Source organism: Heteronotia binoei, chromosome 15 (assembly GCF_032191835.1).
Source record: "Heteronotia binoei isolate CCM8104 ecotype False Entrance Well chromosome 15, APGP_CSIRO_Hbin_v1, whole genome shotgun sequence".
NCBI classification, from domain to species: Eukaryota; Metazoa; Chordata; class Lepidosauria; order Squamata; family Gekkonidae; genus Heteronotia; species Heteronotia binoei.
In genome coordinates this window covers 54,945,129-54,957,519 of record NC_083237.1, presented here as the reverse complement: position 1 = coordinate 54,957,519, position 12,391 = coordinate 54,945,129, and the positions used below count along the sequence as shown (strand labels likewise).

Genomic DNA, 12,391 nt, shown 5'->3' with positions numbered 1-12,391 from the left:
AGTTAGCGTGAGCCAGCTCACAGACTTTTAGCCTCCGGCTAGCATATTTTTGACTTAGCTCAGGAAAAATAGCCCCAGAGCACAATCATTTATGCAGTAGCGCACAATTTTAATGCCAGCAGCTCACAAAGTGGAATTTTTGCTCATAAGACTCTGCAGCTTAGAGGGAACATTGGTTATGGCCTATTAGGATTTAAGATTTTTTTTTGAAGTATCCCTCAAACTCAAATCTTGAAAACAGAAGCATCTTTTTTAGTGTTTAGAAAATGCATTATGGCTGAAACAGTTTAGAAAGGCCTTGGCACAGTTCACTGTGTCTTACTGTCTAAACCCTGCAGAGATTTCGGGAGTTTCTGTTAAGGCAGGGTTTTCCCAGAGTGTTTTCAATGGTTTTTAAGCGCAGGTCAGTTATTACGAAGGGGTTAAATGGCTTGCTCTAATTTTGTTATTTTTATTGCGTTTTCGTGAAGAGAGATTTTTGCTAGCTATCAAGATGTCAGCTGCTTTAAGTCCTGCTGATTGGGAAAAAAGAGGGATATAAATAGTCTGGGGGATATAACATATTTTATTTATATAAATAACATGAAATAAAATATGCTGGTTAGCCCTAAAACGAATGATTTTTGTCAATCCCCTGATGCAAAAGTTTAATCCTTGGTTCTTCTTTTACCAAGAGTATGTATGGAAAACACCGGGAATGTTTACTGTCTTCTCACAAGCAGTATGTAAATATTTTTAATGAATACCTATAAAATGTGTGGAAATTCAAAACTGGGAGTTCGAAAGAAAAAGTGAACCCTGCCCTTATGCCAAACGTATGCAACATTTAATTCTTGCTGCAGAGGGACAAAAGCAGGGCTTTTTTTTGAAGCAGGAACTCCTTTGCATATTAGGCTACACCCCCTGATGCAGCCAATCCTCCAGGAGCTTCCAGTAGGCCCTGTACTAAGAGCCCTGTAAGCTCGTGGAGGATTGGCTACATCAGCGGGGTGTAGCCTAATATGCAAAGGAGTTCCTGCTACAAAAAAAGCCCTGGACAAAAGTATGAATACAGCCTGCAGATTTGGGGTGGGGTGGGGGAGAATACAACTTATGCCACTCCATGGTCCCAGAGGACTGATCTGGTGGCAGTGTTGTTTGGCAGTATTGAGGCCCAGAGTCAGGACCTGAACCCACAGCACGCCTTCAGTTGTGGCTTTGGAGCTGTCAGATGGGGATTCAGACTGTAGGCTGTCACCCAACTCTGATCAAAGAAAGCAACTTCAAAAAAATCACAAAATGAAGCTGCTTAGCAACAGACCAGCGAAGGGCAGGTGACTTCTAGAACAACTTCAGAGTTGAATCTGATCAGCAACAAGGAAGAAGAAGACTGTAGATTTATACGCTGTCCTTCTCTCTGACTCGGAGACTCAGAGCAGCTTACAATCTCCTATGTCTTCTCCCCCCATAACATAAAATAATGAGGTGGATGGGACTGAGAGGGCTCTCACAGCAGCTGCCCTTTCAAGGACAACTCCTGTGATAGTTATGGCTAACCCAAGGCCATTCCAGCAGCTGCAAGTGGAGGAGTGGGGAATCAAACCCAGTTCTCCCAGGTAAGAGTCCGCACACTTAACCACTACAGGGGAAGAAGGTCTATGAGACCTATGGCTAACCCAAGGCCATTCCAGCAGCTGCAAGTGGAGGAGTGGGGAATCAAACCCGGTTCTCCCAGATAAGAGTCCGCACACTTAACCACTACAGGGGAAGAAGGTCTATGAGAGCTATGGCTGACCCAAGGCCATTCCAGCAGCTGCAAGTGGAGGAGTGGGGAATCAAACCCGGTTCTCCCAGATAAGGGTCCGCACACTTAACCACTACAGGGGAAGAAGGTCTATGAGAGCTATGGCTGACCCAAGGCCATTCCAGCAGGTGCAAGTGGAGGAGTGGGGAATCAAACCCGGTTCTCCCAGATAAGAGTCCGCACACTTAACCACCACACCAAACTCCAGTCTTACTGCTGGCTACAGAATTTCGACTGTCTTTTGGCCCTTGCCTTGCTTTCTATGTCGCACATCAGGGATCTCCAACACAGTACTCAGGGGAACCATGGTGCCCGCTGACACCTTTCCTGGCACCCCATTAAGTGGTTTTAGAAAGTGGGTCACTTTTTGTCCAGCAAGGTTTCTAACTGGCCGTCGAAGACCAGAACGGCAGTGCAAATTTCCAAAAAGTTCCTTCGGCCGCAGCTATCAGCACAGCATGAGGGTTTTCACTGTGTGACGGGAAAAGACAACAGCTGCTGGTGAACTTGGCCCAAAAGAGCTGCCGGAGATCCCTGTCTAGCCTCGAACAGAGCCAGAGCCTTTTCAGCTCTGGCCCCGGCTTGATGGAACACTCCCCCGTATGAGATCAGGGCCCTGCGGGATTGGCTTCAGTTCTACAGGGCCTGTAACTCAGAGATGTTTCACTAGGCCTTTGTACGAGGTAGCAGGTGTCTAAATTACACCAGCCTCCCCTTCTCTGCTCTACCTTGCTGTTTCCATAAGGTGTATTGACTTTTGGGGGGGGTATTTTTGTATTTTATGTACATGTGTATGTGTGTGTGTGCACCTGGAAGTCGTGTCAACCTCTGACCCCTTCTGGCAGCCTGGAGGATATTCTGAGAGGTGACTGAAATAAAACCTGCCCCTGTCCTCCAGACTGCTGGCATTTCAAGTACCTGCCAGAGTCGACCCTACTTAGCTTCCGTGATCAGGTTTGGCTTGCCTGGGCTATCCAAGTCAGGGCTATCTGGTACATTGACCACTTTTGCCCACTGCCCAGAAACTGGTCCAACGTGGGAGCATCTACATGCAGAAATTTTGGGGAGCACTCCCCAATTAGGCCATACTGCAGTCTGGTGTACTCTTAACTGTTACTACAGTTTTAATACTGGATAATGTTTTAACTGATTGTTTTATTTTTGTTGTAACCTGCCCTGAGCCCTGCAGGGCAGGATAAAAAAAAATCAAACAAGCAAAGACGCAAGCAAGCAATGAATAAATAAGATAAGCTGTATGTATACAAGAAGGTGTTTATGTTTGTTTTAAAAGAGCACAGAGTTTCTGCCTGATATGAAGAGTTATTATTAGAGATTTTCAGGGGTGGAATACTAGCAGGCGCTTCTTTGCCTATTAGGCCACACCCCTCTGATGTAGCCAATTCTCCAAGAGCTTACAAAAAGGAGCCTTGTGAGCTCTTGGAGGATTGGCTACATCAGGGGTGTGTGGCCTAATATGCAAAGGAGCTCCTGCTAGAATTCCACCCCTCGAGATATTCATGCGCTCACTCCCTGAGATTTTGTGGCTGACTCTGCCTCATGTGGCAGCCTTTTTGTGGTTGTGCCCCCCCGCACCAATCCAGTGTCAGAATTCCAAAGGTGCCCACAAGCTCAAAAAGGTTGGGGACCTCTGTCCCACACCACCTCCTGACTCCCCTTTTACTGAAACCAGATCCAGTCCTCAAGTTTCAATCCATTACTATCTCCATTCTCCACCCACATTGTCCAATTTATACACAGAGATGCACATGTCCTTTTTTCCCCCTTGCTACTCACCAAGTAAAGCTGCCACCTCATACGCTTTCTTCTGCTCAATGGTCTCATAGTTGAGGGCTTCAAAGAATATGTCCAGCACGAGGATATTCTCCCTATCGAGAAGAAAGAAAGGAAGTCAGGAAGAAGTCAGGAGCAAGGAGTTGCATCCATTAAAATAGGGGTGTTTCCTGCTGCTGTTGCATATTTTCTGTCAAGAGCTTAGAGATCTCGTATACCCAGTGTGCAGCTTGAGAGAAGTCTTACGCCTATCCAGGAGAAGAAGAAGATGACTGCAGATTTATACCCTGCCCTTCTCTCTGAATCAAAGACTCAGAGCGGCTTACAATCTCCTATATCTTCTCCCCCCACAACAGACACCCTGTGAAGTGGGGGCAGATTTATACCCCGTCCTTCTCTCTGAATCAAAGACTCAGAGCGGCTTACAATCTCCTATATCTTCTTCCCCCACAACAGACACCCTGTGAGGTAGATGAAGAAATTGGATTTATATCCCACCCTCCACTCCGAAGAGTCTCAGAGTGGCTCACAATCTCCTTTCCCTTCCTCCCCCACAACAGACACCCTGTGAGGTGGGTGGGGCTGGAGAGGGCTCTCACAGCAGCTGCCCTTTCAGGGACAACTCCTACAAGAGGTATGGCTGACCCAAGGCCATTCCAGCAGGTGCAAGTGGAGGAGTGGGGAATCAAACCCGGTTCTCCCAGATAAAGAGTCTGCACACTTAACCACTACACCAAACTGGCTCTCATGAAGGGTCAGCCCCAGTCAGTATTTGGATGGATGACTATCAAGGAATTCCAGGGTCATTAAGAAGATGAAGAAGAGACTGGATTTATACCCCACGCTTCACTCAGAGTTTCAGAGGGGCTTACAATCTCCTTCCCTTCCTCTCCCCACAACAGATACTCTGAGGTAGGAGGGGCTGAGAGCTCCAAGAGAACTGTGACTGGTCCAAGGTCACCCAGCTGGCTGCCTGAGAAGGAGCGGAGAATCAAACTCGGTTCTCCCAGATCAGAGTCTGCGCACTTAACCCCTACACCAAACTGGCTCTTGAAGAGATAGGCTGGAAATGGTGAACCACCTCTGAATGTCTCTTGCCTTGAAAACCCAACAGGGTTGCCGTAAGTCGGCTGTGACTTGACCCTGGAGGTTCCTTCCAACTCTATGATTCTATGTAAATTTAGGGGGCGGTATTTGTGAATTTCCTGCATTGTGCAGGGGGTTGGACTAGATGACCCTGGAGGTCCCTTCCAACTACGATTCTATGTGAATTTAGGGGGCGGTATTTGTGAATTTCCTGCATTGTGCAGGGGGTTGGACTAGATGACCCTGGAGGTCCCTTCCAACTACGATTCTATGTGAATTTAGGGGGCGGTATTTGTGAATTTCCTGCATTGTGCAGGGGGTTGGACTAGATGACCCTGGAGGTCCCTTCCAACTCTATGATTCTATGTGAATTTAGGGGGCGGTATTTGTGAATTTCCTGCATTGTGCACGGGGTTGGAGTAGATGACCCTGGAGGTCCCTTCCAACTACGATTCTATGTGAATTTAGGGGGCGGTATTTGTGAATTTCCTGCATTGTGCAGGGGGTTGGACTAGATGACCCTGGAGGTCGCTTCCAACTCTATGATTCTATGACAGCAAATAAATCAATGACTCTTACGAGATGTATTTTTCGGACTTGTTGAACTTTTTCTCGAGGTACTTGGCTGAAGTCTTGCTGGGGATCTTGACCATGGAGAGCTCCTTGTTGTAGCGGGTCAGATTGCACGGTGTTTGGCACACACAATAACTGCTGTCCTTTTCACCAAGAAGGCCTAAAAAATGAAGTAGGAACCAGGTGAGTAACTGGGAGAATCACCCGATGATGCACGTGGACAGGGAGGGTGGCTATGTTGGATCAGATCAAAAGCCCATCTCTGTCTCTAAAGAACAGCCACGTCACAGGTTTTTGAGCTGCAGACTGGCACTTTTGAGATGGCTGAAGCTGAGGATAAACAGAATTCTGTACCTGACCATTTATTATTCTGGAAAGTCTGATGCCTTCTTCTCACCCAAGGAGACCTCCTCCAATGGAAGACCAGCTTAGGTCAGATGAAGGGTCCTTAGGCTAGATTGGAAGGCATCAACTTTTGATGAAGAGAGTGTTGGGATCCAGGCCAGTCATTCCAGGACTGAGGTAAGACCTGAACTTTGATCACTTAGATCAGCGGTGGCCAGACTTGCACAACGTAAGAACCACACAGAATAAATTTCAGATGTTTGAGAGCTGTAAGGAAGGAAGAAGCAAGGGAGGGAGACAGGCAGGCAAATAGATGGTGGGGAGGGAGAGGTGGAAAGAAAGCAACTTTAACTTTAAATGCTTTCTCCAAGCCACCAGCTGGCTTGGCTTGGAGAAGTGATTTGAAGAGAGAAATGCCTTCTCCAAGCCAACTAACAGGGTAGTGGGGGCTTTGAGAGCCGCACGATATGTGTGAAAGAGCCACAGATTGGCCACCCCTGACCTAGATCCTGGTGCTTATACTGAATTTAATCTCTATCCAAATCCCAACCCTTCTGGCAATCCAGCCAAAATGCAATGTCACACAAATCTGAAATTTCACAACATTTCTCAAATGACAAAGCTGTCCCAGACCTTGCTTTTGAAATTTTACCGAATGATACTTTTCAATCTGCAGTTCGGGTGGCGAATTGTGAAACAGCAGCTTTAACTAGGGGTGTGTGTTCGGCATAAACTGAACTGAAAACAACACCTGGAAAATACCTTAAATAATAATTTAAGATGAATTCAGATCAGAGATCTGTATTTGGTTACCAGTATATCTAAGCCTGGGTTTTTTTCAGCTTTTATTCGGGTGTATCAGCTATACAGCAAGCTAGCCCCAGCTAAGGCATCACCTTGTTTGGAGCTGTCTAACTGCTCTTGCTCCTTGGTTTAAACTGAGCTGCAAGAGGAACCAGCCCAGGATCGTCTGGGGCAGCTGGTGCTGACAGCTCCAAGACACCATAGCTGATCCTCTTTTGCAGCTCTGTGCTCACTCACCGCTTGGAGAAGGTGTTTAAAAGGATTGCCTTCCTTTTAAACACCTTCCAGGTGAACTTGCTCTTCACAGCTCACTTGTGGTGCAGCTTGCAAAAGGAAGTTAAAGGGACCACATTCCCTATAAATGCCCGCCCCCCTCTCTATTGAAAACAATGGAGGATAGGTGCACCTTCTTCTGAGGTTTGTAGAACTGGCCCCCTGGTCCAATCTTTTTCAAACTCGGAGGGGGAGGGTTGATAAGAGGTGCTAGCAGCCATACTGCAAATTTCTACCTTAAAAAACAGCCCTCCCAGAGCCCCGGATACATCAGCTCGATTCTCCATTATAGCCTATGGGGACCATTGACTATAATGGTCCCCACAGGGTATAATGGAGCTAAAAGTATTTGGCAGTCCCAAATATTTCTCAAATCTGAATGTCATACTGATATTGGGATTTGGGAATACTGGGAAATACTGATGTTTTTTGGGTTCAGTACACCAGAACCCCCAAAATACAATTTTTTTTTGCATACCCCTGGCTTATCCTAATCAGGAGGCTACCCCATCTTGCCAAATCTAGAAAGCTAAGCAGGGTCAACCATGGCCAGTATTTGGAAGGGAGACCAACAAGGGTCATGATGCAGAGGCTGGCAATGGGAAACCACAGTATAATATAGTGAGTTCAATGCAAGGAAGAGGCGAGGTGGTAGTGAGCATAGCTCTTTTATTAGCACAACATATTATAGGGCTGCACTCTAAGACTGAAGACTGGGCCAACAGGGCCAAATATACATACACTCAAGGTTGCCGTGCTAGCATGCTATTGGACCATTCAAACCAGCAGCGGGGTCGTGATTGGAGCAGGGCAGCAGGGATTTGGATCCTGCCGCCTATTGTTCCCAAGTCCCCAAGCTCAGTTCTCCAGGCTCCAATGAGCCAGGCAAGAACCCCATACGATATACACATTCCAGATCACATATATAACACACAGGGTCGCCGTAAGTCAACTGTGGCTTGATCACAACCTCCTCCCAAACCTAAACCCTTTAACTTTCCCCACCCCTAAATCCAACGGCATCCAGAAATGTACATGTTAGGAAAGAGGGAATGCATCTGGAATTCTGCAAACAAATGCATGCTGAAAGAACGTGTGTGACGATTTTACCCCTCCCCGTCATCCTCCCATTCCACATTCTTTTACCCCTCCCCGTCATCCTCCCATTCCACATTCTTTTAGCCATCCCAGGCACCAGTGCTTAATTTCTGAAAACACAGATGATGCAGCTGCTCACGAAACCCAGAGAAGCAGACGTCACTGACGAGAAAATCCTGTGTCCTTCACAACTCACCTAAGGCAGGCTCCGCACATTCTTTATACTGCTCTGGCGTGCAGAATGGAGCATCCCCTGAATAAAAAGAGGAAAATACACATGGCCTATTTTTATGCCAGCTTTGCAAAGAATGTAGTGATTTGTACAAAAACATGATTTGCCATTTGGTCCTCCAACACACACACACAGCCAGACAAAAGGAAAAGGAAAATACCCTCCCCTCCATGTAAAATGCATCGATTTGTACAAAAACATGATTTGCCAATGGCTCCCCCAATACACACAAACACACGCACACACAAAACTGAAAAAGAAAAATGCCATCGCACCTGTTCTGTGTTCAATACAAGATCTGAAACCTTTATAGCTACTGGCAGGGCTTTTTGTAGAAAAAGCCCAGCAGGAACGCATTTGCACATTAAGCCACACCCCCTGACACCAAGCCAGCTGGAACTGCATTCCTGTGCGTTACTGCTCAAAAAAAAGCCCTGACCCTACTCAATATCCCATTGCCAATTGCCAGCTCCTAACCTAACGTTGCTGTTGCCATCTAGAACTTTGCAGGGATTGGCGAAGGGTGGGAGAGAAGAAAGCAATTCACAGTCACCACCAGGGATATCCCCCTCGCCCCCCCCCCCCCCCCGCATCTCTAGCTTTGGTATGCTGATTGGCTTATTTACTAAGCCACTACAGAATGTTTACGCTGATTGGCTTATTTACTAAGCCACTACAGAATGTTTATGAACAGTTCAATTGCTTAGAAATATTTCTTAAAATACCACCAGCACACCAGGCGTAGGGACCAGATAAAGTTACTGGTAGGAAAGGATAGGAGTGCTGTCTCATTTACACATTTGTAGTCATTTGTTAGACTGAGTTGCGTGTGTGAAAAATGGTAATACATGAAAGGCTGTGCATGAGCCGAACGAATGAATGTAAGAAGGTACAGTTTATTTGTAGTAATTCATGCTTTGGACTTCAGTAGTTTGCATTGTTCGCTCTCAGTAAATAGAGGTGGCTGGAATCCAATACAATTTTCCTGGGTAGTGAAAATAGGCATTGCACTTAATACATGAGTTATCTGTGCAGAGGGTGTTTAGAGCACTACAACAGCCTCCCAGCTACGGTCAGTTATTTCAGACAGTGATGAGGACAAGAAGCTAACTTGTCCTGGAAGCTGCGCACCATAGCCTTAAAAAAGCTGCTAAGCCAGAGCCGTGGCGAGTTACAACCTTTGGATCCGCTGGAGCATTTAAAAGGCCAGTTCAGCATTTATTGACGAAAGTCAAGCTAGAACGACTTTAATGTGGGATGCAGAGGGGGGCTGCCGCCTCCCAATTCCAGTTATAGGGGAATGATAATGTAACCACCCACACCACCACGAAAGAAGCCTGTTACTGTAACAACTCAGCAAGCTCAGAAAAGTCTACCGCCTGACTCATGAACAAAAAAAGTACAACAAAGTAGGAGTCAAGGGCACCTTTAAGACTGACGAAGTTCATCAAACTTCGTCTGCGTGGAGCACACAAAAGCTTACGTTCTGAATAAAACTTTGTTGGTCTTAAAGGTGCACTTGACTTCTACTTTGTTCTACTGCTTCAGACCAACACGGCTGCCCACTCGGATCTAAAAAAGGTACAAATTACAAATGCGCAGATGTGGAAGCAAGATAAAATACCAGAAAAGTGGGACTGGATTCTAAAAGTTATGCATTGGAGTGAAATGGACAAGCTTACAAGAATCTTAAAAGAATATGATTTAGAGAAGTTTAAAATTGAGTGGGAGAAATTTCAAAAATATGTTGAAAAGCAATGGAAGGTAAAAGGACACTTGGTGATTTTTGACAATAGTTGAATTTTTGTGGAATAATGGACTAAAATTATAAAACGAGATTAAGTGAACAATTCTTTTATTTTTTTCTTCAACTTTTTCTTTTGACAAGGACTAAAATATAAGAATGAAGATGGATTATAACTATTTTATATGTTTTTTTTCCTTTTCTTTCTTGCTGTTTTAAGGTTTTTTTAAAAAATGAAGATTCTTTAATTGATAAAATTACCTTTTATTTTTAGCAATTTAAGTAAAATACACCGGCGGGGGTCATGAAAAGGGAGGGAGGAGGAAAAAATGTAATGTATTTATATTAACCTTTTTAATCACAGATGATGAATATTATTACAATATATTGCAGAATAATAAAAATTGTTTTAATAATAATAATAAACTTTTATTTATATCTCACCCTCCCCGCCAAGGCAGGCTCAGGGCGGCTCACAAGACATGGAATGTACCATGATTATGATAAATACATTATAATAAAATACAATAAAATACATTTAAATAAATTAATTAAAACCACAACAGTTAAAGGTGCTACAGTACAACGCAGTATATATGTATATATCAAGATGGCTAGGTGTCACTTCAGGATTCCATCTTATAGGCCATTTGAAAAAGGACAGTTTTACAGGCCCTGTGGAACTGATTATAGTCCCGCAGGGCCCGTATCTCCTCTGGTAGTTGATTCCACCAATGGGGAGCCATTATTGAGAAGGCCTGCTCCCGTGTTGTTTTCAGTTTGGCCTCCCTTGGTCCAGGGATTTTTAAGAGATTTTGGGAACTAGATCTCAGTGCTCTCTGGGGATACATAAAAAAGGTACAAATTAGAGTTCATCTCTGGTCAGAACAAAAAGAGAGTTTGTGGGCTCAGAGGCTCAGTGGTAGAGCATCTGCTTGGTAAGCAGAAAGTCCCAGGTTCAGTCCCTGGCATCTCCAACTAAAAAGGGTTCAGGCAAATAGGCATGAAAAACCTCAGTTTGAGACCCTGGAGAGCCGCTGCCGGTCTGAGTAGAAAATACTGACTTTGATGGACCGAGGGTCTGATTCAGTACAAGCCAGCTTCACAGTGGCAGACTGGGTCTAAAAATATTGATTGCCAGGAGACAAAGGGGGCCACAGCTATAAAACTATCCATTTTTAAATAATAAATAACATTTTCAAAAAATGCTTAAGGTACAATTAAAAATTTTGTGAAATAAATCATAGGCTGTGATTCAGCCTCCCAGTTAACATTCAAGTAAGAACCACTTTGCTTCTAAACCGCTGCCCACCAGTTACACATAGCTCTGCTCACCGTACCTCATTCCGCATCTGAAGAAGTGTGCATGCACACATGAAAGCTTACGTTCGGAATAAAAATTCGTTGGTCTTAAAGGTGCTACTGGACTCCGACTTTGTTTCAATAAAATAGTAATGCAAAGTAAATTTCAGTTGCTTTACAGTAACAATATCAGAACTTCTATTATATTTCATTTTTAACATATTGTTTAAAGGGGCACACTTGCCATTGGGCAAGCTGACACCCTGGCCAGTCTGCCCCTGCAACTTCACATGTTCACATATCTGTGTTCATATGTTCGCTAGGTCAGCTCTACTGAATCCTTGCCACAAACTTGACTTGGCTTTGTCCCTACCTGGCCAGATCCAGTTTTTGCCTCGCTCTCAGGGCCTGCCCCGGACTTGGCACAAGTCGACTCGGATACCAGCAGAGCTTCTCGCAGCTCATCTCCGAAGACGTACCTGGCATGTGAACCATCCGGCAGTTGCAGTTTTCTACCACATAGCGGGTTTCGCAGTCAATCCTGCAGGCGGTGACGCTGTAGATGGGAAAGAAGTCCAGGCCGTAATCCGAGGAGCGGCACTCGCCCCATGGAGGCGGAAGGTATGTCAGCTGCGGGGGGAAAGAAGAAGAAGATGATATTGGATTTATATCCCGCCCTCCACTCTGAAGAGTCTCAGAGCGGCTCACAATCTCCTTTATCTTCCTCCCCCACAACAGACACCCTGTGAGGTAGATGAAGATATTGGATTTATATCCCACCCTCCACTCCGAAGAGTCTCAGAGCGGCTCACCATCTCCTTTCCCTTCCTCCCCCACAACAGACACCCTGTGAGGTAGATGAAGATATTGGATTTATATCCCGCCCTCCACTCCGAAGAGTCTCAGAGCGGCTCACAATCTCCTTTCCCTTCCTCCCCCACAACAGACACGCTGTGAGGTGGGTGGGGCTGAGAGGGCTCTCACAGCAGCTGTCTTTTCAAGGACAACCTCTGCCAGAGTTGTGGCTGACCCACAGCCATTCTAGCAGGTGCAAGTGGAGGAGTGGGGAATCAAACCCGGTTCTCCCAGATAAGAGTCCACACACTTAACCACTACACCAAACTGGCTCTCCACTACACCAAACTGGCTCTCCACCAAACTGGAAAGGGAGCATGATCAGCATATGTCAAGAAGGCATTCCCCCCTCCCTATGAAATTCATCCCTGAAATAGAAAACCTGAGAACGTACGTGCATTTTGTGCACTCATTCACACAACTCCTTTCCATATGTCACACACCCCTGGCATCTCCGAAAGGTGTACTAAATTATATCAGCTCAGCATCTATCTTAAAATGCTTC

General features: G+C 45.4%; 1 protein-coding gene across 1 annotated transcript in view; it reads right to left on the bottom strand.

Moving 5' to 3' along the window:
* Positions 1-12,391, bottom strand: part of ASIC2 (acid sensing ion channel subunit 2) — a 786,273-nt gene that overhangs the window by 19,950 nt on the left and 753,932 nt on the right. The window contains exons 4-7 of the mRNA XM_060256113.1: positions 11,511-11,661; positions 7,950-8,006; positions 5,240-5,393; positions 3,578-3,669 (exon numbers count right to left, since the gene is read on the bottom strand). Of these exons, the coding sequence (XP_060112096.1) occupies positions 3,578-3,669; positions 5,240-5,393; positions 7,950-8,006; positions 11,511-11,661 (454 nt within the window). The remainder of the gene's footprint in view (positions 1-3,577; positions 3,670-5,239; positions 5,394-7,949; positions 8,007-11,510; positions 11,662-12,391) is intronic.